At 39.6% G+C, this 26,145-nt stretch overlaps 1 protein-coding gene and 1 long non-coding RNA gene across 3 annotated transcripts; one reads left to right on the top strand and one right to left on the bottom strand.

The window, feature by feature from the left end:
- Positions 1 to 1,113: 1,113 nt before the first annotated feature.
- Positions 1,114 to 19,284, bottom strand: alkbh3 (alkB homolog 3, alpha-ketoglutarate dependent dioxygenase). Of its 2 annotated transcripts, none has more exons than XM_080438617.1 (10): positions 19,223 to 19,284; positions 18,122 to 18,205; positions 16,474 to 16,562; positions 14,840 to 14,874; positions 14,171 to 14,218; positions 13,260 to 13,363; positions 10,869 to 10,957; positions 10,162 to 10,371; positions 9,725 to 9,823; positions 1,114 to 2,956 (listed from the first exon to the last, which is right to left on the bottom strand). In XM_080438617.1, exons 2-10 carry the CDS (start codon positions 18,198 to 18,200, stop codon positions 2,831 to 2,833), a joined length of 879 nt encoding a protein of 292 aa, XP_080294743.1. In that variant the 5' UTR covers positions 18,201 to 18,205; positions 19,223 to 19,284; the 3' UTR covers positions 1,114 to 2,830. The 2 variants fall into 2 exon arrangements, with proteins under 2 accessions (XP_080294743.1, XP_080294742.1); XM_080438616.1 differs by having other exon boundaries at positions 10,126 to 10,371.
- Positions 19,285 to 23,965: 4,681 nt separating this feature from the next.
- LOC308092607 lies at positions 23,966 to 25,944 on the top strand. Its single transcript, XR_013933800.1, has 3 exons — positions 23,966 to 24,174; positions 24,591 to 24,663; positions 25,829 to 25,944. It is a non-coding gene; the product is annotated as an uncharacterized lncRNA (long non-coding RNA).
- The last annotated feature ends 201 nt before the right edge of the window (positions 25,945 to 26,145 follow it).

Raw genomic sequence — 26,145 nt, forward strand, 5'->3', positions numbered from 1 at the left:
AGATCTTGAAGAAGGTACCTGCTGTTTGCCGTAAATACAATTTGGAGCATTTAAAAGTGAGTTGCGAGCCCCCCATCTTGTTTTTCATCATTCTGTTTTTGCAGTTTGGCTCAGCACCAAGAAACGGAGGATGTGTGTTATTTTTTCTTTGAGTGACCATGACATGACCATGAGATGCTGTTGGCTTGACATGTGACCTACTGTACAAGCATTTGTTTTCGGTTAAAACACTGTCTTATCACATCAACAGGTTCAGAATAGGAGGGTGGACTGTCACTGTACTGGGAATTACAGCTCTGAATAGCAGTTGTATTAGTGTCACTGTCGAGTGGAAACGTTGAGCTTGTAGATCAGCTATTTTCACTACTTTTGTAGACACTCTTGTACTACCAACTAGGCCATTACTTGACACGGAGTCCCATACAAGGATTCTCACTGAGGATTGAACCCATTGACATTTTACAGTACATTGGAAAAAATCAATATATACTTACATCTCATTTCCGCCATCCACTATGTATTTGTTTGACATTAAATGTTTTTATATTTTGGGCAGTTTATTGCTCTAGTCTATTCAGAGTGGAGAGAGACAGGAAGCTGGGGGCAGAGAGGGGGAAAGATATGACAAAGGTCTCCGGCTGGTCGACACACTATCCAGTCAGCTACTGGTGTGCCCCCACACAGCGTATTTATTTAAATTTCTCTTGCTTTGTATACAGATTTGTATACATCAAGTTCTGTATATGAAATAGGACTTCTGACTATATAGTTTTAGCAATTGTGGCCCCTGTGAGGCCACCTAACATGATGCACCCATTGAGCTACACAGGATGCATGAAGCACATTCGCAAACTGCATTTAACCACTTCGGCTCACTTAATCATACGACAAATACATTGTGTAGTTGATCTACAAGCTCACATTACGTCACATGATGCATTGTGATTGTAGATCTGCTTTTTTCACAAAGTTACATTTTGTTTTTGTTTTTTATCTGAAAACGTTTGAAAATGTTTGCCTATGACATGCCCAAAATAGGTGGGTTAAATGTTTTTCTTTTTAGACATGAGACATGACTCATAACACCAATTATCTTGTTTATTTAAAAAAAACACTGAACACAAGAATGCCTCATTTATGGCTTTAATGATACAAAATAAATAGTGACTGGATTCAACAGTGATATCACTTTCCGATCGGGTCAGCACACAACATACAGTAAGGCTTTGGCAACAGAGAATATAACTTAAAGGTTTAACTATTTAAGCCCTATATACTTTGTCGTACGATGAATAGTGAGAATAGCTGATCTACAAGCTCACAAGTTGTGAGCTTGTAGATGTGATATTTTCACTATTTTAGAAAATTGTTGACTGACACTATGTATATACTGCCTATTATGACACGCCCAAAATAGAGACGCCATGGTTATTAAAGGTTTATAATAACTTTTTTGTATCATTATTTGAACTGCTTTGAGCTCAAAGTTAGTGTAGGATATCTTAGCCAAAAAAAGAAAAGAAAACACTGCTCCAAATGGACTTAAGATGAACTAGAATCTGTCCCATTTCCTGATAAACCATGTTCTTATAAAGCACAACAACATCAGAAAAACTCTTCATCAGAATTTAGTGATTCCCATTGGTACTTTATGCTAATGGTTATAATTGTTCACTTTCCTTGTTCCTTCTCTCACTGTATATTATAGATGTATAGTTCTCCCAGAAGAACACACACAAGCAAACCCAGACCTTGTAAAAGAGATGATTAAATTAACTAAATGCAGTTACAGGTCAAAAGGCAACTCTGGGAAAGGGTAAACTTCAAACTGAACCTTGAATTTAACTCAACATGTGTTTCAAAGTGACCATGTTTAAGGCAAATTGCAGAAAACAAAAAGGTGTGCCTATGCCACATAATCCCATTCAAAAATGTAAGCTTCTCTGGAGATAGAACTGTGTGTCTGATTATTTCCACCAGGTTCAAATACACAGCAGCATATTCTGGTGCAACTATTAGGAAGTATTCATTTTCAATATTCTACCTTCAATTTACCCCCCAACATCTGTCTGTCCTGCAATTTCTCTTTTTATAGAACACTGTAGGTTGCTCACTTCTATAGTTTCTTGCTGAATCAGAAATTTCGATTGATGTATTGGTGATTTATTGATCCTTTCTGAAATGCGTCTTGTACATCATCAAGCACACTGCAGTCAACTGAAAATAAATATACAGGCAAGTTACATTAACCACTGATAACAACAAAGACAAAAACTGTGGTGGTGGTGGTGTTGTGTTGTGGATGCTGTTCTGTGACAGAACATCATCCACAACACAGACACAATGCAGTGACAGATTGTCAGGAACGTGCTGATCTATTTAGGAGCTCTATGTTTTGGGGCACGATTAATAGCAGGGTTATGAATCCTTGGCCAGAACGGACAAGATCATATTGGTTGTTAAATGGATGAGATATGATGTCAATAATGCTGTGTGCTTTATTTATTGCTCATGATATGAAATAAGGAGAAAATGTCAACTGCTTAAATGATAGCTATTGTCATTTGTAAATTATTTTTCCAATTTGTTTCCACGCTTTCTATACGACTCCTTCATATCCCATATTCTGCTTTTCCAGAATCCCGTTTCTAATGTCTTCAGTGTGTAGGTGGTCACCTTATCATTACTTCATCACCGACTCAAACATCCAACGTGACAGCATGTGGCATAAGCCCTCTTTACCACCCAGGTAACACTGTGTCCCTGTCGGTCTGCATCTAACATACAGGTAAGGTGTCTGAGTCTAACCTGGTTGACATCAGAGGTGAGCTTATGGTTGCTGGGTGGCGTAGCGGAGCTTGGTGCCCTGTCTGTGGCCCTCAGGCTCAGGGTAGATGGTTCGGAAGGTCAGGTTGATACGAGGGCCGCGGTCGTGGTACTCTTTAGCTACCTGATGCTGTGAGGGAAGAGAGAGAGAGAGAGGGAGGGTGAGAGAATGACACAGAGATAAAGGTATAGAGAAGAAGCAAATGAGGGAGGTCAAATGACCTGCTGAGAGGTTACATTTCCATGGACAGAAGTGTACCAGTCAAACTTAGGTGGTGAAAATCTTGTTGTTAAAAAAATGTGCTGTTACAAAATGTAAGCGCTATATTCTGATAGTAATCATTGCTATAGTGTGTTTGTTCCCCGTCTCTCCACCCCATATGGTTGACTCGGGGAGCTATACCAGTGTCTTTTCGGTTTTCTGTTATTGTGGGGAAGGCGCGTTGTGAGCGTGTCAATTTCTGCGAAAGCTTTCCCCACAATACGAATGCTGGGGTTTAACGTTTAGACCTGAGGCCGATTCTAAAAACGCCTTCTAAAACCTAACCAAAGTTTTCTGAAAACGTTCAAATTCTTACTCAAAACATTTATAAAAAATGATGTTGCTATATGTATAGCAAACAACTAATGAGACACAGAGGTGGCTCCCAGATTGAAAGGTATAACAACGTATAGGTTACAACAGGTCTAAATGGGTTAAGTGGTTAATAAACAGAAAATAAATCTTCAGGTAGATCATCCAATCAGGAGAGAGAAGCCCACAAAGATCATTTATCATTACAAATTTGTAAATGGAACATAACAGTTTAACTTTGTCTGCTCATTTATTTGTTTCTAATTTCATTTGTTTATCCTATATTTTGTATGAGTTTTCCCTCCTGATTGGATAAAATTGGTATCACGACCTGAAAATAACATTTCTGTTTACTAAAGAGCTGGAGATACGGGGAAACCCATGTTACTGAACAATCACAATATAGCAATGATAACACTTATTAAAATAATAATAATAACATTTTGTTTTAAATGCAAGACAGAGACTGGGAATTACATTCACTGCCTTTGGTCCTGTGTGAAGCTTCGGAACTATTGGTCTGATATTGTAGCAGAACTCGCTTCTATCTTTGGTGTTCCTATCGATTTAAATCCCTTGTGTCTTCTACTTGGTCTCCCAGATGGTCATATTGTAAATATTAAACATAGAAGGTTATTTAACCTGCTAACGTTCGCTGCCAGAAAGAACATTCTCTTGTTTTGGATCAAGGACGATGCTCCATGCATAAGAGCGCGGCATAATATTGTAATGGACTGTATCCCATGTTAATACATTACATGTATGTTGCATTCCAAATTGGACACTTTTTACAAGATCTGGGATCCATATCTGTCTTATATTGGACCTACGCTGTCCGCCACTGTGCTTGGGGGATTCCCATACCGGCCCTAGCCTTCTTGTAGGCCAGCATTTTGTCCTGGCTAGTGTCCTTGTGCCACTGGTGACTGGTGTTTTCATACATCTTAAATCATTTTGAAGTGTCTTTCCTTGTTGGGAGACTTTCGTTGGCCGGGAGATGTGACCTTTGATCATGTTCTTGCTTATCTTTTTATCTTCGTATGAATGTTGTATCTGAGCTGTATTTTTTGTTTGTTTATGTTTGTATTTTTATGTCTTTAAAAAGCAATAAACATATTTTGCAAAAAAATTATAATAATCATGTACACCACCTTTAAAGCTTCCCCAATAGTGTCAATAACAAAAAACAAAATAAATAAATAGGAAAGGCACTATTTCAATAAGAATAGGAATAAAAATAGCTAAAATAAAAACCCAAATGTCAATAGTCCTGTACAGTTGCGTGCGTGCATGCATGCATGCATGCTGCGTGTCACAGACATGTTTGTTATGGTGTTTTCATGGGAACAAAAAAAGACAGAATTTCTACACAAACACACACTTGCAAAATTAGGACAAATGTGACACAAGCACAGACTGTCAACTTTTGATTCCATTTAAATTGTGACCTTATGTATTTCCATCTAAAACTATCAGACTGATCTTTGGAAATCCAAAACAAACACAGATGTCCCTGGAGGGTATTACCCAACTAGTTCAACATTCAACACAGTCTTGTGTTGTGGTGACTGGATATGAGACAGGGTTCAGGGCAAATCTGTCCTCACACACCCAGCTCACATCAATGACACAAACACACATGACCTACAGGAGGTCAAGTATTATGTGCAAGCAATTTTCAGGTGACAGATGGAAGGGCTACACTACACAAGGACATGGTGGCACAAGGTGGTAGTATGTGCCAGAAAGGTTTTAACATATTTGACACACGTACTGTACAGTTCCATTAATAATTTCTGTACTGGGCAACTGCTTATTAGTTCAAAATAACATTGTCAAAGCAGGCAATATTAATAATATAGAACTTTGTTTACATGCGGTATAGATACAGAAACTAACATTTCTTGAAGAACACAGACGACGCATGGTATTTTTTGCCACACTATATTATTGATCTCCTGACATCAGAACCATGGGATTTAGGTTGAAAATCTGCAAAGATTCCAGATTCCTGATTAAGTGTCAGTCAGTCTTTAAGCATTCCTGGTCGTGGAAATATAACCATAAAGCACAACACATCCATGAGCAAAAATCATGAGATAAAATCACCTTCAGAATCAGTAACATGGACAGAGCTGAATAAATATTTATCACTTAGCTCAAATTCCTTCCTTTCTGGCTGAGGTGCAGTGAATACAGTAGAGTGTCATGGACACCAGAGAGACAAGAGTTATGTCTGGGCCGGTGGTCTTTGCAAGCACTTGAAGGAGATGACGTCTGCAGGAGACACACTGAGGGAGTCATCACTATAAAACCATCCCTGGCCTTCTTCTTTGTCTAGTTCTTTCTCTATCTCTCTCTGCTCTGTCTGTCTCTCAAACACAGAAAATTGTAAAATGGATCCTTCTTAGGCTTTCAAGGATTTCACTGCAGTATTACATTTTTTGTAACACACTTTATATTTGACGCAAATCTCAAAGTGCTACATGGCATAAAAAGTCAAGAATATAGATTTTGTATTTCTTATTAAATGAATACAATTCTGATCAATGGTAACTATACCCCCCCCCAACTATACACAGCTAAGACAAAGGTTCAAGTTTAAAAACACACAAAGGCATCAATAAGTCTAGGCAAATACCTTGTTAAAAAGAAAGGTCTTTAGTTCCCTTTTAAAAGTGTCAACGAACTGCTCTCATATGGTCAGGGAGAGCATTCCACAGCCGAGGAGCAGCTGAGCAGAAGGCCCGATTTCTGCCCAGTGCTCTGAATGTCAAAGTGAAGAAAAGCAGAGGAACGGCGGGGGTTAAGTCTGACTCTCTTAAGGTAGCCAAATGCCTCATCATCTAATTAGTGACGCGCATGAATGGATTGACGAGATTCCCACTGTGTCTACCTGCTATCTAGCCAAGGGAACAGGCTTGGCAGAATCAGCGGGGAAAGACCCTATAACTCTAACACTTGGTCGTTCTTTTAATATTTCAGTCTCTCTCAGCAGCCACAGTTAATCAGACACAAGTAATTGCCAGAATAATCGCTAATAATCTATAGTTGCAACCCTAATGTAAACACCTAATGCCTAATTTAGACTCCATTGTATGACGGTGTTGAGTGCCGAAAATGGCCGATCTACAAGCACACAAGCATATGCATTGTTGTGAGCTTGTAGATTGGCTATTTTCAATGCACAACAAAGTATACGTACATTTGCCATTTATGCCTTTCCCTGGAGAGTAACGGCCAGGCCTTCATAAGTGTCTCCACAAATTACAGGGTAAAAATCTGTCTAACCTGTGCTCGTTTACGGTATGGTAGTGTTCTGATACATCCTGCTTGGCTATGCGTCGGTTTGTGTCACAGTAAAGACCTGATTTCTTATATATACAAACACACACATGTGAGACTCACGTGCACTGCAGGGCCCTGCTCACCCTCTTTGCTAGAGCCCGACCAATGCCAGATTTTTGGGTCCAATGCCGATCCTGCCTTTTGATTATCTTTTTTTTTCATCAATTTGAAAAATTTGTATTTGATCAAAGTTTCTATTTGAAAACATTGTACTTATAAGCAAACAAATGAATTAAAACACAAACTACACACAAACTAGTCCATACTTGGCGATGTGCGCAGCCAAGCGATATGCAGACTTTCTGGCTGCAGAATAGAAATCTCGTCTGCTGGAACACGGTTGCAGCCAGACGCTTCTCAGACTTTTGGGTTATCAGCTCGGTATGCATAGTTTACCTATGTGTGCCTGTGCCAACAACACAACGTGGATTCAAACATTGCGCGTGTCATTCTGCATGCTAGTGGTATGAAGATGATCAATATCCAAAGTGCCCTCTCGCTCATAAAACGCTGTGTGTGGACACAGGCCCTAAATGAGTCCTTTATACGTTTTTAGAGTCTGCCTGTTCTACCGTTCTCTCTCTGTGTGTGTGTAAGCCAAGTCTAGCCATCGGCAAGAGCCATAGCCTGTGGGGGATGTAATCATGACAACAGAGCGTAACCGTGACAACAGATCTCATAGCCCGAACTCCGAATCGCCGGAATTTACACAAAAACGCTAATAAACAGCTCACATTTTGGGAAAGTGAAAAACGTGGATCGTGGTTGTCTGCATATGCCAATAGTCAATGCCCGTGTGCAAGTTCTGAGCAATTGCTCAACCCACTGAGGAGAACCATAAGGAACAGACAGGTTATGACTGACTGACTGACTGACTGACTGACTGACTGAGGTTTCCTTAATATATAGTAGGATAACTTTTTATTAAATCTAACCACTTATATTACATTACATATTATATGACAGTAAGCCGTATTCAAAACATTTAAAAAAATAGCCAGTCTACAAGCTCCCGTGTGGTGCTGATCACACATCAGATTACCGATACGGATATCCTCAAAGAAGTCATATAATGGCAGATACTGTACGTACTATTCGGCCAAACCAATAATCAGGTCAGGTTCCACTCTTTACCTCCCTCAATGTATGATCACCACTCAGTGAGTGAGGAAAGATTATGGACACATAATCCTTCACCTGTCAAACTTCACTGTACTGTGCATCTCCTTCACTGTACTGTTGCACATATAAACTCCTAGATGTATTTTAAACACTTCCATCCATTATAACGTCTCACTTCCTGTTTATCTTTTTTTCATGTGCCTGAAGAAGAAACATGTTTCCATTTGAAAATTGGGCTGTTTTAGCTCAATCCTTTCTCTATACCTCCCTCTCCCTCCCTCCTTCTCGATGTTCCATCTCTTACTCATCGTCTCATTCATCTTTCTCTCTATGAGCGTTTTTTTCATACTTTGTTGTACCATCGTGTCGCACACAGCGAAAGTAGTGAATCTACAAGCTGCAATGCATTTTGAGCTGGTAGATTTTATTACCCGTTTCTATATATATATATATATATATATATATATATATATATATTTTTTTTTTGGGGGGGGGGGGGGGGGGGCTTTTTTGTTAGTTGTACCTCTTTTCTTCTATATCTGTCCTGTGTTTCTGACTGCATTACTGCCAGGACAACTGAATTTCCCTCATGGGATCAATGTCATGCTCACATCATTCATTTTGCAGTTTCCCATCCAACACACATTCTCAAGCTAGTAAAAACGGCCCGGATTTCATATTACTTATTCTTAGAGGCTACACAAACACAGGAACCCAACAAACACACTTCTCACAGCCGTGTTTGACTTAAGGGGCACTGTCAAAGGCCAAAAATGGCAGAGCTTTTCTGAGGCAGAGCAGTGAATGACTATAATGAGCGATGAGGTTACTTTAAGAACAGCAAAACATTGTGACTTATTTTGGTATCATTTGTTTAATGAGGTGAGGTTGAGCGAGACAGCTTTAACCACTTAAACCCTACATACTTTGTTGACTGGGGTACCCCAGCCGTCTAACCTTAGCCCCCTCCTTTTTTCCCTCTACAAGCTCACGTTGCTATGCAACGCAACCCGTCGCAACATGTGTTGCAACACAACACAGGCCTGTTGTGTGTGTGTGTGTGTGTGTGTGTGTGTGTGTGTGTGTGTGTGTGTGTGTGTGATTGTCTGTCTGTCTGTCTGTCTGTCCGGAGCTAATCTCGGAAACCGCTGGACCGATCAACGCTAAATTTCTTGTGCACACTGTCTAAAGTAGAACCTCATTTGAACTCTCATTTGTTTTGAGTTCTATTTTTCTTCAAATATTCAACTTTTGCTTTTCTTTTGATCACTTAAAAATGGAAGTCAAAGGGGCTCACCTCGGATTGTCCAGATTTGGGCACGAATGTAGTATATACAGTATGAGGACGTTATCGATACTTAACTTGTAACTGTTTCACTGTCTACCATAACTAGTTAGCCTCTTTCAGAGCCAAGCCGTCTCTATAAGACGGGATGAATGGCTCGACGAATCGAGCAAAACCTTGCCCAGATATAGAGTCATTACGTCATAGACGACTGGTAGACTGGTTACATGAAGTCCAAGATCCACATAGGCATGCCTTTATTAGATCCTATCTTGTTTATGTTATAAAAGCTTGTCTATGTTCTGTCCAGATGCTTGATGTGGCATTACTTGTGATTTGAATTTAAGAACTTAGCCGATTAAATAATGAAATGCCTGCACATCACTGTGCTTGGTCAGCCCCAAGGTTTGGCAAAAACTTTTAATAGTGTTTCCAGATAGGTTTGTCACAAGGTAATATTAGTGATGTTTTCATCAGTGACCATAATACTGTATGCCATACAGTATTATGGTATTATGGTACATCAGAACACACAAGTGTGTTCTGATGTTTTGGCTGGTGTAGCCTACCTGCCAGTCATCCTGTGTGGCCCCCTCCATTAGCAATAGAGTTCCATGGCTAAGAGGAACTCGGATCCTTTCCACATAGGTATAGTCGCCATTCTCCTCCTGTGGCACACACATAAATGCTAGCTAATAACACCTTTCACTGTATAAATGAACAGTACATGTAGCATTCACTAACTTGAATAAAGACATAAGCTCAGACAGATACCAAGTTAGACAACTTAAAAAAAACACCTGTAATGGAAAAATTACTTTTGATGTTATTTACAAAGTGCTTTTCCAAGACAGCGTCGACAGTCAAAATATAACTAAAATAATGGTTAATCGCTCAGCCCTTATTTGAATAGACACACCTGTTTCACAGGGAGAGTGAATTTAAATTCAAAACTCTTATTATCAACCACCTCTAACCCACTCCATGCCTCCCTGTGTCTCCTCACCAGTGCAGGCTGTTTACGGAGGCTGAACACTCGGGTGTCTCCCAGACTGAGGGATGCGATGGTTGGCAAAGAGCCGAGCGATGCCTCATCGTCGCTGTGCCAACCGATGCTGTCGCGACAGTCCCGGTACAGGTTGCATAGCAATGAGTTGAAGCTCCGCCCACTTGCCTGCTCCACCTCACCACGCAGTGTCAACAGCAATGGATGCCACTGGTAGAAAGAGAAAGTGTCTAGGAAAAAGAGTCCAGCCACCAATAGTAAACCTATTGCAATTAATGACAAAGTGGGTTCTGGAACAAAGGTATTATCACAGATATATTTAAAATGGGAGAGAATATTAAGTCGATATTAATCTAAATCAATATATGGGCTAGAACAGCAGAATATGTGCTCTATATGGGCTAGAACAGAGAAAACCAGCGGGAACAAACCTACGGCCACTGCTTTGAAAACTACGGAGCGCCTGAAGGGACATTAGTAGGGTAGGGTTATTTTGTGGGTTGGTTTATTTCTTTTCAGGATTTTTTTTTAATGGTGCAGGAAAAAAACTAAGTGAATTTGTTTTCATGTGGGTGAAAAAAAAAACGTTTTAGTTGTAGCAGAAATGTTATGTGTGAAGTAATCATACGAAATAAACACTCCTGGTGTTTAAGTTTGAAACATGCAGGCATGTAGACTAGTTAGATATATTGTAACATGTATTTTACCTGTGCATTGGCTTCCATTGTGGACTGAGAATATGTGTAGGGCAACTCCCCATACCAGCAGGTTAATCTGGGCTCCTGGTAGGCCTCACCTGGAACATCACACACATAAATGATTCATTCAATGATTGAAGTTCTCAGAAAGGAAGGAAGTGGGGAATGTAGCATGTAGATGAAGCAATTTAGCAAGGAAGATATACTTTATGGACTGTTTGACTTGATATTTGGTCCTCATTGAACTATAGTGTGTTGCAAAAAATCCTGAAGGGGGCGTCAACAACTGTCATTTGGTAGCGGCGGACATCTTGGTGGGGCATAAACAGGTTGACTTAACATTGACTCCCACCAGTATGTCTGCAGCTACTATGCCACGCCCCCCCGTGGTGACGACACGTTGCCAAGCACTATAGAGGCTGTCTACAAGACTGTACTTTATGTCTTCACACATGCGACAAGACGAATGTGCTCAGCACAGATTCCATAATTAGCTGCAGGCAGTCTATTGTAAATTATACTTCCATGTTGATTGTGACCACAGCTGATTTCTACCAGTCCACAGTCTGTGCTTCAAAGTGACTGTAGCAAATGCAGCCCAAAGTCACCTCACACACACGCACGCGCACACACACACACACACACACACACACACACACACACACACACACACACACACACGTTTCTCGAGTACATTGCCCTATTACCAGAGTAGTTGGGTTACAGCAATTGAATCTTTCTTGACAAAAGGAAAACAAACAAGAGTGCACATGCTCACACACGTACACAAAGTCCTGCTGTTAGTTCTCTGAGACACTCCTGGTGGTCTGAACATGCTGTCGTTTTTATTGGAGGACAAATAAGTTAAAAGCATTTATTTCAGACCAACGCACCATAAAGGATTATGGTGGTGTGTTTAGTGTTATTAGACCAATCTTAATCTCTTTATCTGTTCCTTGAAGGACGAACGTAAACAGTCCATGTTCCCAGTCCCTCCAACTTTCTCTCTCTATCAGTCACTCTGCTTCTTGTCGCTCTATGCTTCTCTCTCGCATTCTTTTTCCACTAATGTCTTTCATTCTCATCCTGAATGCATTTCTCTTCTGCTTCATAATATAATATTGCCTTCCCTAGTGCCTGTCGGCACTAGGGAAGGCAATTACAATGGTATAATGCTGCTGAATGTCGGACTTGATTCTGCCTGTCCAGTTATTCATTGTGCCATTTCTTTGTAATTTTGGATTAATTTTGAATAACATGGATGATTTTCCCAGACAGCTAATTACACAGAATCCATTGTAATTTTGGGTCTCGAATATATCTACATTCTTGTATAAAGGAGTAATGGTTTCTTAGTTCTAAGTCACAGTAAAGTATTTCTCTTCCTCTATCTGCATGCGTCTGCTTGAAGCTTCTCTTTCTCTCCCTCTCTTTGCATCTCTTTCTTTCTTTCTCCCTCTCTGCCTGCCTCTAAGCCCTCTTCCTAGAACCAATATTTGCAAATGAATAGTGTTTTGGCAAAGGCTTGGTATGGGGACACGATGTAACCAAAACACTGTAATGGCTGTAACACAGGCCCCTGGCTTTTTATGGTGCTGGGTAATGCAGGGGACACAGGGATAAATATTTACCCAGCCTCTGAGTTTTCATTTATCAGAGGGAAAAAGCTGCACTCTTCCCATAAAAAGATGTTATCAGGGAGAAAACATCAACACAGCCATTGGCGGAGGACTATTCTGAGTCCTAAAAAAAATGAGTTAGGAGACAGGGAGAGAGGTCATGGAAAACAGATAAAGAGGGAGGGTGCAGCACAGTGTATGGCAAGATAATGGGTGAAGGAGTTGGTACAGAGAGATGGTCTGAGAAAGAGAGAAAGAAGTAGAGCTGGGTGATATGACTTCAAATCAATAGCAGGATTATTTAAAACGTTTGGCTCGATTAAATAGATTAGTCTGATTAACCCCTTCAGCCCTGTATTATACTTCGTTGTACAATTGTGGCGTGCAAAAATAGCTGATCTACCAGCTCACAAAGCGTCGCTATGCGACACGTTGTGAGCTTGCACCGCTGAGCTGAGCAACTTTCACTTGTAGTTGAGCAATATTTGACCAGGAGTACCAATACTTGACTCAAGTACTGGGGTTGAATGGGGTTTGTCCACTGCTGGCTACAGTAGGTCAGAGATGTATGAAGGGATTGAAAATGTATAAATAGGTGCCAATTAGTTTTACAGTTTAAGAAACAATAAGAGTGATGGACTTAATTATTTCCTCTACATAGCAGAATGCTCTGATAGTTTCTAACTTGGGACTACATTTTGGAGAAAGTTGCCATGTCACAGCACAAAGGGCAGATTTTTAATGAATTTTTCATTTGCACAATTACAATTATTTCCCCCACCTTGTCTGTTGTTAGTTTTCTGGGACCAGGGCAGCTCTGCTAACAGTTTGCTGAACATCCAATCAGCTTCTTCTGGAGGCAAAAAACCAGGGAGCAGACGCAGTCTGGAAACACGCGCGCGCACGCACACGCGCACACACACACACACACACACACACACACACACACACAAGTTTCTCATTGCTCTATTGCCAGAGTAGTTGGGTTACAGCAATTTAATCTTGACAAAACAGAAAACTAACCAGCATGCACATGCTCACACACATACATAAATATAAACAGTAACCTGAGTCTAAAGCATGTCCGACAAATAGTTATGTTCGTGTAATATTAAACTATTTACATACAGTATGCCAGCAGCAGGTATAAGTGATGGACAAGTCTCAACAGTTACCAGGGGAGTGACTGCCATCTAGTGGACTAAACATGCCACAAAAAAATCTCAACGTCAAAATCTGTATACCCCATACTGTAGATATCTGTGCAGCTTTGTGATCGATGTTCTATGGGGTGGCGGCTACCTATTATAACTGCAGTGGGACTGCAATTACCATTAGATGGATAGAACTATGTTGTAGTACACAGTACTACAGTAATAGCTAAAATATCTAAAATATGAAGTCGGGAACAAGAAAAGAAATGTCATACTGTATGTCATATGACAAAGAGCAAAGACCTGAATGAATGTGCTATGAGTGAATATGCCTGTATGGTCAATTCAGGCACATAGTTTTTCAAACCCAAAGCAGGGTGTTATCAAACTGTATGCTCAGTTTTCAAAATGTACAGTATGGCTTGTAGACCTCTGCACAACATATTTAACTTAAGGTATGAATATTTCACATAAAGATACTTTTCCCCACCAGTTGCTCCCCCACAGCTCTGTAATGTACCAGGTAGACTGGACTCACCTGGACACTCCCAATGGGCCATGGCTGATCTCATGGTCCCCTGCCTGTCTATGCAAAGCAAATACAATACAATAATTACATTAACACAAATAGTGTTGGTCATATTTTAGATGCTACTCATGGTCAATATTAAGAAAACAGTAACAGTAAGAAAACAGTAATGTACAGAGCCAGGTTATTATTTTTGGTATTTTCGGACAGACAAACCTGTTTTGCTTTGTTTTTCATTTTAATTTGACTGTTAATATACATTTTGTACTCTAAGTTTGTGTTTTTGTTCACTAACATTGATTATGTTGTACTGCACTTTATGATTTGTATTTTGATGTTTTTGCTTGGACCCCAGGAAGAATAGTCTCCACTAAGGTGTAGACAAATGGGGATCCTTAATAAACAAACAAACAAACAAACAAACAATATGCATGGTCAAAAAGTAGTCGGCTATATATTTTCTTTTTTAAGTGTGGGGAAATAGTCAGGCTTTTGCAAATCCACATGAAAAGCATAATAATAAATGTGTAGTTGGTGATGTAAAATAAATGTATCTATTAAATAGATTGAATATGAATATATGACTGAGTGAATGAGTAAATAACTATTCATACTCAATTTCATGTTATGGAGAAATGAGAGCAGTAAAAAAAGAATAAATGTAAACAGGTTGCTTACTCTATAACCTTCTCTGGTGGGATATTTCTGACTGGCTGCGGTGAAGGAAAAAAGACACAGAAAGAAAGAGTTAGCAGTTAGATAGCATCTATGCAAGACTATACCTATAAGCAAGGGATAAATTATGAGAAAATAACCCCTGTTTCCCCACCTGAAGTGTGGACATTTTCTCATGTCGACCTACCTATCTATCTATCTACACAGTAACATATTTTTGTCACCATGTGTTGCTAATTACAAACCGGACTACTTCCATGAATTACAAGTACATTTACAGTACAGCGTGCTTATTGATATGTTTTAGAGGTGAACAAATTGTACATGTTAGCAGTTAGAATTAATGTGACATGCCTTGGCCAATCAGAATAGTATATTTGCCTCAGGTGGTCTGTTATTTTTCGCACCGTGGAATAAGCTGTGATACAATCACTAATGGTTAAGACCATACTATAATATGAATACAATAATATAGACCAGTGGTTCTAAAATTGGGGTCCGGGGAGCGCTGGGGGTCCTTAAGGGGGTTCCAGGGAGTCCCCAGCAAAATTAGTTAATATAGCATGGGCATCACAATCAGTTTAACCACTTTAACCGCTTTAACCCTATTGTATACTTCTGCTATTAAAAAATAGCCTATATGCAAACTTCTTACACAAATCTTCTCTTCTGGGGGACGCTGGCACAACTTTTCAGATGGGGGTACGTGACCAAATACATACCACTGATATAGACCGAATAGAGTTGGTTGATATGATTTCAATGTGCTTTCATTATAAAAATGTATAGAGTAGTAGACCAAACATTTGCTTTCGACATGACTCAATATTGTTAGATGTCTCTTATTGACGTAATTCAACGATGTATCTCCATGGTACAGTAAATGGACTGCATTTATATAGTGCTTTTCTCCAAAGCGCTTTACAATGTACTTCATATTCACCCATTCACGCACCGATGGCAGAGGAAACCATGCAAGGCAACAACCTGCTCATCGGGAGCAGTTACGAGTCAAGGACACTTAGCCAGGAGCCGGGAATCGAACCTGGAACCATTGGATTCCAAGACGGCCGCTCTACCTCCTGAGCCACTGCCGCCCTGTTGTTCATGTTTTATGTCTTTATTTACTGAAAGCAGGCATCTAGTGACACAAGTTAAAGGACCGTAGCAGTGGTCTGGTATATTCATCTCACTGACTACAAGTCACAGTCTACCTGACATTACTATTGACCATTTTCGGATGCATATGTTTGATCTTGGAGGAAGCCACTGTTTTCCATTCATTAGTATGGTATGAAAAACAACTTGCGTCGCATCACAGCATGTTGTGAGCTTGTAGATCTGCTATTTAGAAAACATTTTTAAAACTATTTAAAAGATGGAAAAGACTTCCGCACACCCAGTCAGTCTTAGAGCAGGTGCGTAAGCGACAAACAGTCTAAGATCAAAAAGGAGAGATACGCACACTGCCACTTGCACGTTTCAAGAGAATATTTATTATGTAACTATATATAATATAATATAATAATAAATATTCTCTTGAAATGTGCAACTGGCAGTGTGCGGGTATCTCTTTTTTGATCTAAAACTATTTAAACAAATAATTTGGAAACATTTTGTTTTTCATGTCTCTCTACCTTGGCAGGCTGATGAAACTCAACTGTCCTCTGTCCACCTCCCCAAGAGCCAGCAGCTGGGACGGTGTTCACACTCACAGGAGGAACAGCTGTTGCAGAAGAGACAGGTTTGAGAGAATGACAGGACTCAGACGTTTGTTGGATCAAAATATACAAAGGATATGGGATTAAACAGATAAAAGCATAGTGAGAATTGCAGTCATTATTACTGAGCAGTAGGTGTATCTTCTTATCCACAGAGAGATGGCTGATGCACTTTTGGAAGACCATAACAATACAAAGCAACACCCTGCTTCATACTCGTAATGTGTGCTGTGTGCATTTCATCGAGTTATATTAAAAATATTTTCAACCTAGGAAGTACATAAGACAAGAAATTTAAAGTAATATTCAAAATAACAATTCACAATAAACAATAAATAACAACACATTTAAATAAATCAATAACATGGGTACAGCTTGGTGAAGTGGTATATCAGATCCCCATAGGTCTTTGAGGGGGTTCCCAGCTGAATGACTGATATTTAGGAACTAAATTAATTGATCTCACATTAGGCCCTAGTGCATATCAAACTGGGGGTCCTTGAAGAATCACTGGTCTAACCCAGCGGTTCTCAAACTGTGGGTCGGGCCCCCAGGGGATCCCCAAATGATTTTTTTTGTTGGGGGGGGTTGGGGGTCAACTTTATCTTGAATGTGCCTTGTAATGTTGTAGTAAGCCACTCACTCACTGTATCTATCTATGTTATCATTTATGTACACAATTACAAAGGACAGGAAAAGGATGAATTGTCTATAATTCTTCACCCCCTGAGCTAAACCGAACCTGTAACCTATATTACCAGGTGCTGTTCCGTTTGCTCCAGTTTCCTAAATGCCTCAATTGATTGTAAACTCTCTCTCTCTCTCTCTCTCTCCATTTTCTATTTATCTAATTACCCGGTATATGAAATGTATATTTATTTGGTCATTTGATTGTTTTGAGGTCTCCTCCATCTGGTGTCATTGAGTAGGCTAGAAATATAATGACACCAGCTGACTGTGCTTAGGGGTGCACCATTGCAAGAGTGATGGATGACAAGGTGAGAAAGCGGGAAGCGTTATAGTCTTTTGACCACAGCGTCTTTGTTAATATGCTTATCTGACGCTGAGAAATAAATATGACTGCGATAATGACTGCGATTATGAGAAGTGAGTAGCCAAATAGACAATGGCCTATACCCCCTGATCAAGAACAGTGGCTTTAACCTAGTATTCGATTGTTGGAAAAGTCACAAGTTACAACATTAGTTAAACTCAAAAGACGAAAGGACACGCTGTGGATCAATAAACACAGCGGGATGACAAAAGCAATAACACAGCGGAATGACAAAAGCAGGGGGAGATCTGTTGATCATAGATAAGCCTATTAACCTACTATATAGAACGAGCACACCATTCAAAGTAATAGGGCGACAAAAAACGCGAGGCATTGTGAGCTTGTAGATCGGCTATTTCCACAATATGTATCTGTGGAACCGAGTCAAACTAAATGTAATGCCTCTCAACTCCTACAAAGTGCTTGTCAGGGTGGGGGTTCGCCAGTTCAAATAAGATTATTTTTGGGGGTCGCAGCCTGAAACGTTAGAGAAACACTGGTCTAACCAACCTGTTGGATGTGGCCGTTGTTTTGGCAACTGTTGAGCCCACGAGCCCTGGACTCTGGCACGCTGACGTTTATCCGACATCAAATCTAGTTAGAAAGGAACACAGGTGAGAAGGGATGAGAGGACACATAATTTCAACAATTGTAGTATTTTGGGGATACACACAGCACAAATCTGAATAGATTGAACTATGAAAGTGTAAAAATGTCCATGTACTATAGATGGAAATGGAGAAACTGGACAGAAATAACTCCTAGAAATGCCTCCATCTGAGCATGATAGTTATAGGAGGGTGCTCAAGGACTGGAGTAGAATGACCCCCATAAACGAACGCATATATATACTGTATATATGTGCACACTACAGTACATGTGCAAATATTCTCATGTTGAGTCCACCCGTAACCTTAAAATGTCATCAGTTTCCATTCAGTGGCTTTGTTAACAATAAAGACAGGATAAAATATAATAAAAATGAATTTAGCACAATTTAAATACAATTAATTTAGATGATGGCTGAGTAATATGAAATGTGATTTTATACTTTCTTTCACATTAATTTCTACTATTCCATCCATACCTATACAATAGCCCTGAAACATGACTGTCATCATGTGAACCATGGCTAACCTAGGCAATATATATTAATGAAAGTGCTTAGCACATAACCCAAACCTTAGGCTAAAAACAAAAGAATATCCATGAATTTAAGGCTTCATTGGGTGTGTAATTGATAGAAAATGAAGTTTTTTGGGTGAACTACTACAGGGTGTCTTCACGACAGTTCTCATTTCTTCACATTTTGGGGGATTCTACCAGGTTTTTGTTGTGAAATCACGATTCACAGGCACATGTTCTGTAATGAATTAGCAGTTTAAAAAAAAAGAGCTTTATCGGGATTCGGGAAATGAATGTTTTACAACTAACTACCACCTTCTGTGCTATCAGCTACATGGCTAGCAATTCATGAATAAGCCAAATTTCCAGATTGTCGGCGTCAACGTTTTATTATTTAGCTATAGTTTCACGACATTCATACATTACAGTGTATTCATACATTACATTCATTCATACATTACAGTTACTAAGTGCTGTAGTGCTCACCCAGACCGTGGCTGATTAAACAATCTAAAAACACAAGCAGAAAATTGTTTATTGAGATGAGCGTTGCCAGGTTTGGCGACAGAAACAAGCAACTAGGTCTATGAAAACAAGCCCAAAAAGCTCACGAGCTAGTTGTTATTTTCAAAAGAAATCTTGTAGAAAATGAGGAATATTTTTAAAATGTTGTATGGGGGTCCCTCCCTGGCATAAAATATTCATAGATGGGGGTCCACAGACAAATACATATTAATTTGGGGTCTTTGACATGAAAATGTTTGAGAATCACTGGTTTAAACAACCCCAAAACAAGGCCAAAATAAGCACTTAAAACAAGCCCAAAAAACCTTAACATGCAACAGCACTACCAATATGTACAAGCAACTCTATGTAAAAACAAGCCCAAAGTCGCTTATAATAAGCAGACCTGGCAACACTGGTTTTGACGTTTGAGCGTCTGAGCGCTATGCCAAAATAATTCCGACCAGTCATGGAGACATTTATATAATGGTTCCGCTCTCCCTGTCAGATTATTTATGTGGCTTTCTCCTTTTCTGCAGTCGGTTCCTCTCAGTGGTGGAAGAAGTACTCAGTTTTTATCGATTAAAAGTAGCAATACCATATAAGAAATACTAAGTCTCATTAAGGAAATATCCATGTAATTATTTTAGGTATTTAGCAAGGTAAAAAGGTACAATTATTGTACTTTTTACTCAACTACAATTATTTGACAGCTTCATTTAGGCTACAAGTTACTTTTCGATTTTTAATACAAAACATACATTCAACAATTAAGCCCCATTTCATACTTTGTCTATTTGAAAATAGCCGATCTACAATCACACACACTGTGTTGCATTGTGATGCGTTGTGAGCTTGTAGTAGATCGGCAGTTTTCTGATGAAGTTTCACAAATGTTGGTGTAAGTACTTATTATTGCTTGGCCCTCTGCACTTGGACTGCCTGGGATTACTTAGTGAGCTCTCAGCAGGTATGAATGTAGTACTCGCAGTAGTACACTGACAGCATATTAAACAGGTATTCCTAGTCAAAGTGGAAGTGAAACAAAGCGAGACTAGTAGGCTTAAATAAACAATAATATCCCCAGTAATGTCTGTAAATATATGAACAGTCAATCCACAGTGGATACTAGCTATACCAGTATGTTCACCTTAGACAGACAGCACTTGGTTTTTATGTTGAAGTAAAGTGTGTGCAATGATAGATAAGTTGCAAATGTGTCTATTTCAAAGTCAGAGGTGAAAGTTTGTATACAGCAGAATAGCCTAATATTACTAGATGAAATCATTGCATGGCACTGCAGTTGCTTTATTTTGCCACGAGATGGCGCAGTTCACCATTGAACCACAGAGGTTGCACATCATTTTGTCAACTTAGAGCAGTGGTTCTGAAACTTTTTCATGTCAAGGACCCCCAACTTGACATTTATTAGCCTGCGGACCCCCATTTGAAAATATTTGCCAAGGCTAACAGCGAGATTTACATTCCTCGTCTAACAGCGAGATTAACATGGCCACAGTGTTGGATCTAGTTCTGCAGTGTGGTGGAAAAAGTACTCACATTTGTTTACTTAAGTAAAAGTATCAATGCTGCAATGTAGAAATACTCTGTTACAAGTAAAAGTCTGGAACTTGAGTAAAAGTACAAAGGTATTGGTATTAAAATGTACTTACAGTACCAAAAGTAGAAAGTGCTCATTGCAGAATGTCCCATTTCACAAGTTTTTAAAATACAAAATTCTTGGAAAATAGCAGATCTACAAGTTCACAATGCCTCAAGGCATTGTGAGCTTGTAGATTGGCTATTTACAAATAACCAAACTATGGCTGAAGTGGTATGTTTTGTAGTAATATTCAAAATATGCAAAGTATACTAGTGACTAAAGTAAAAGTACAATATTTGGATCTGAGAGGTAGTGGAGTAGAAGTAAAAGTATTGAAAATTGGAAGTACTGCAGTAGAAGTATAAATACTTCAACATTGTACAGTAATTGAGTAAATGTACTTAATTCTGTACGTTACAACTGCGTCTGTGTGTTTGCACTGTGTGTATTTAAGACTTGACATAGCCTTTGAAGAGGAATTTGTGAACATTTTAAACTGCATTTTATCATTGTATCATTTTGATATTTTTTAATCATAAAGTTGACAAAAACTCTTGTTTGTAAGCAAATACAATATAATAGGTATATTATAATATAATATACATTCTTGTTTGTATTTTATTTTTGACGTTTAAACCTACTGTATTGTCTGTAAAATATTGTTAAATAAAGTTAAAACCTCTAAAATAACACGGTGTTGCAATGTGCGGAAAAGTAGCTGATCTACAAGCTCACAACGTGTCGTTAACATGGTCCTTTGTGAGCTTGTAGATCGGCTATTTTCCCACACGCAAAGGTACGCACCTTTTGTACGACGCAATGTCTACCGCTTCAACCAATGAGCGGCGTGCGTTCCACGCACGGTCGGCCAATCAGAGGAGGCGCGCGGTCTGTGGACCTTGGGTGCGTTCGAAAATACAGCACTGAGCGCACTGGCCAATACAAACTAATAGGCGAGTGTGCTCCGGTGCGCAATTTCCGAACGCACCTCATAAAATACAGCACTGAGCGCACTGGCCAATACAAACTAATAGGCGAGTGTGCTCCGGTGCGCAATTTCCTAACGCACCCCTAAGCAGGCAGAGAGAGTGACTCAGGGTGCGTTCGGAAATACAGCACTGAGCGCACTGGCCAATACAAACTAATAGGCGAGTGCGCTCCGGTGCGCAATATCCGAACGCACCCATAGTCAGTGTTTATTGTTTGAACAGATAGCGTCTGACTCACTGCTACGGCAGTTAACTGAAGACATCACTGCATCAATTCAAGAGAGATTTATTGTTATTTGCTTTCAGAATTTAACGGTTATATCGGATCTTCGGTGGAGTTCAGCATTATGGTGAGTACAATAAGTATGAAAAATAACTAGAGTTAAGCTTGTTATTCTCCCGTTAGGGTAAACTCCCGTTGCAAGTTGTCATTTGTCCATATTTTGTCTAGCCCAATGGAATGCTTATGCTAACAAAGTATCTAACATATTGTTTTGATGCTCATATAAACCATAGGAAGCATTTAATAAGTTTTTTTTATTAGCACATAACATTCCCTAGGCCTGTACCACACATATATGACATCCTCAACTTGCGACGGGAGCGGTCCCTATTGAGTAAATTTCTAAAATATTTAAGTTTATTTTAATATAATAATATATAAGGCAAATATAATGTATTACGGTATATGCCTTATTAGCCAGGGATCCTGTTGGCGCAGCAGCCATACCAGCAAAGGTCTAGATAGCCTTGGAGTAATACGGAGGAATAAAAGACGCCACACACTTGCATGTATCACATGACACTGACTGACTCTCACGAGTGAGCAAGCCGTGATCTCTTTATTACCACCAGCTGTGTTAGTACAACCCCTACTGATTGTGATTGACAGATGACAATGATATGACGTCAGCATAAGAGCATTCAAGATAGTCAATGGTTCACAACAGTTCAACAGATCCTTTTTAAAGGTATCAAGCTACTTTATACCTAAAATGTGGCGAGGACAACGTGTTATCATGAGTAATCTCTAAACGTGATTGCTTTTGTAAAACTACCAGCTACTTGTGGAAGGAAACCACTTTACAACTTTATCTACGTCATTGTGAAGCTACTGGGAAATTAGCCATGGTTCACATGACGCTTGTATCATGGTATGACAGTCATGTTTCAGGGCTACTGGGAAATGGACCTAAAGGGATAGTTCACTCTCAAAATGACTTTCTCTATTGATTAGACACGCCATGGAGATTTGAATTTATGGATATCGGTTTATTTCACATTCCTAAGCCAATAATTTGATGACCAGCAGTGGTCCCGGTAGGAGACACAAAGAGTCTCCTCTGTATCTCTTACTGGAACCGCTGTCTTCTGGTTATCAAATTATTGGCTTAGGAATGTGACTAAAAGAAAACAATATCCATGACTTCAAGTCTCCATGGGGTGACTAATAGATAGAAAGAAATCATTTTTTTGGGGGTAAACTATCCTTAAGCTAGTATCTTGGCTGTTTATAGTCATGTCACTACCCAAGCCATGTGCTGTAGCGTTGGGTAGGTCTGTCTAGTGGTTAATGTAAACCATGCCAGTGTCATATTGAGTGGAGGTTCCTCTTCAGTGGGTACGTTCCATGCTTGCATTGGCTATATAACTTCAGGTTTTGCTTTCACCACTGCACTGCCAGTTGCTGGATGGTGACAATGAGACCTGATACATGAACACATGTGGGACACTTTGATTCTCAACCTTTTAATTTCAAGGTCCCCCAGTTTGATATGCGTTAGGCCGCATTCAATTTGATGTGAATTATTTCTATCTCTGGGAATCCAATCTAGTCACATCCTCGGTGTTCAGCTTAACTCTGAGCGTGTAAAAGTGGAACCTAATGGACCCTTATGGATCCATTTGGTTCCACCATAAGGGTCCATTTGGTTCCACTTGTACGCTCAAATTTGTAGTGTCAAATTGCGGACCCCACATTGAGAACCATTGATGTGTTCATTTCTCAGGAAATGACCTTTAGGTAGAATACTGAAGTTGAAGCGGTGTGGTTGCTTTTCTTCAGTGTTTAGCCTCATTGTGGTGTATATGTTAATCTTAAATGCTGTGTCTTTTTATTTCACAGGTCGCTGTTCATCCACTGAAGACTGTTGCTTTTTTTTAATGTTTGGAAACGCTATTGGACTGGGATGCCATCCCACAGCAAAATATGGCTAGGTTGGTAACCAGCATGAGGAGGAGGTGCCAAGCTGTTGTGGCTCCCTGTGGGAGAGCGCAATCATCCAATCCACCAAGCAACTGAACTTTTTCTTAAGAGTTCAGTAGCTCCTGGGACAAACAAGGTTGGTATTGAAATCTAAATAAGACTTTAGGGTGTTTATGGAAATGAAAGGTTAAGAACCACTGGTATTAGTATTGTACTTTGTCAGCACTGCATGGTATCTGCAGCCAGTTGCTTCATCATCTGGTATGTTCATAAGTCGGTGCTAGATAAACTCCGCATTCGCATCGTTGGTCTCCTTACCTCTGCAGTGTTTGGAGTCCTGGTATATCTGTGGAAACGGGGTTAACAGCTCATTGGAATTGGACATCTCCATTTAACATTCAGATGTAAAAAAAATATTTTCCAGTTTCAGACACTTCACAGCCCAAGAAACGTTCTCCACAGCTCTCTTTGTTTACATTTTAAACTGCTGGCATTTCTTCAGATTTTAGCCTCCATGTGGCTTACTTTATTCTTAAAATGTTACGTTCACAGGATATGGAGTTTTGGTGCCCAGGCTGTTTTCATCCCCTGGAGACACGTAGCTACAGCCGCTGGGACAAATTAAGTTAGTATTGTATTGTCTAGACCAGTAGTTATTGTGGACAGTGGAATGAGAATTAAAATGCGAAGACTGTGAATATGTGGGCCTTTTGTTTCTGACTGGTCCATTAGGGCTGCTAGCCTGCTGCAGTTAAACAAACAAATAAATTTAAATTAAATCAATTTAAACCTTTTTAAATTACTGTAGCAAAATGGCCAGTCTACAAGCTCGCAACGTATTGATGTAGGGCTGCTATGTCCGTGTCACTTTGTTGTATAAAAAAATATATATTTAAAATAACCACACTTCTCAATTAATCAAAAGTTATCGCTAGAATAATGCTACGAAAATCATAGTTGGAGCCCTGTGGTCATGTCCATTAGTGTTGAATGCACAGCACCAGCTGAGGTCTTGACTGGGTGGGCCTACAGCATGTGCACAGTGCACAGAACAATTCATTCTCTTGCAACCCACTGCTGTGCTGTTCTCCTCAGCAGTGTTACTTATGAGACTGGACAATCCACCAATCAATAGAAATATAATTAACCTAAAGGTGCTGTTATGGATTTTGTGTTAAAAAGTTAAAGCTCTATTGAGATGGTAATCATTACTATGGTGTTCAGTAACCATTACTATGGTGTTCAGTAACCAAAGTCTCCCTGTCTCTCCAGCTCTTTAGTAAACAAAATGCCATTTTCAGGTAGTTTACTCATTTTATCAGGAGTGGGAACCCCACATTATCAGCTTGTCAGCTGCGATGTGTCTGCGTACTTATTTGTTTCCAATTTCACTTGTTTTACTGTGTACCGTATGACCTCCTGAAATTGGTATCCCAGCCTGAACATCCATTTCTGTTCACCTAAGGAGACTCCTGTTATTTAACACAACAGCATCATAAAATGAATACTGCTTGTGTACAAAACGGGTGCTACTTGTCATTCAGTTCGGTGTTTCTCAAACCCCCAGGATTTCTTGAGGTGGTTCAAGGGGGTAGCAAAATGAAGAACAGTTTAAACATTTAAACCGTTAAAACATTTTTATATTTCCTTTATAGGAACATGCCAGATCTACAAGGCATCTCATCCCAGTATGTAGTTAGCTCTGTTTTGGAAATATTCTGAACAATCTTTAAATTGCGAACATTTGAGTAATTTTGAAAAGTATTAACCACCCAGCTCTTCTCTTATAGGAGTCTCTGGCATAAAGTTTATACAGATGGGGGGCCTGTGGTGATCTGCATATCAATTTAGGGGTTCTTGACATGAAAATGTTTGAGAAGCCCTGCCTCAGAGCAAACTGCAATGGTAAGTTGAAGCATCGAGTACATGCAGTATACACGCTACAGCCCGACCCATAGCAGATATTTGGATCCGATCAATTACCAACGTTTTGTCAAACTACTTTCTAATAATTTGGGGGGGGCTGGTTTATGTTTCTGAAAGTCCATAAAATGACTTCGATCCATGTTGTGAAACGGTTTAAATTAGGATTTATTTTGCATTTGTG

The sequence above is a fragment of the Gymnoscopelus braueri genome (assembly GCF_963280865.1).
Source record: "Gymnoscopelus braueri genome assembly, chromosome: 9".
NCBI classification, from domain to species: domain Eukaryota; kingdom Metazoa; phylum Chordata; class Actinopteri; order Myctophiformes; family Myctophidae; genus Gymnoscopelus; species Gymnoscopelus braueri.

Coding starts and splice junctions, on each gene's coding strand:
- alkbh3 (XM_080438616.1), bottom strand. CDS start 18,200: ATGTCGGATAAACGTCAGCGTGCCAGAGTCCAGGGCTCGTGGGCTCAA. Junction 14,875..16,473: donor AGTTTCATCAGCCTGCCAAG/GTAGAGAGACAT, acceptor CCTTCACCGCAG/CCAGTCAGAAATATCCCACC. Junction 13,364..14,170: donor GGCCCATTGGGAGTGTCCAG/GTGAGTCCAGTC, acceptor GCGTGTTTCCAG/ACTGCGTCTGCTCCCTGGTT.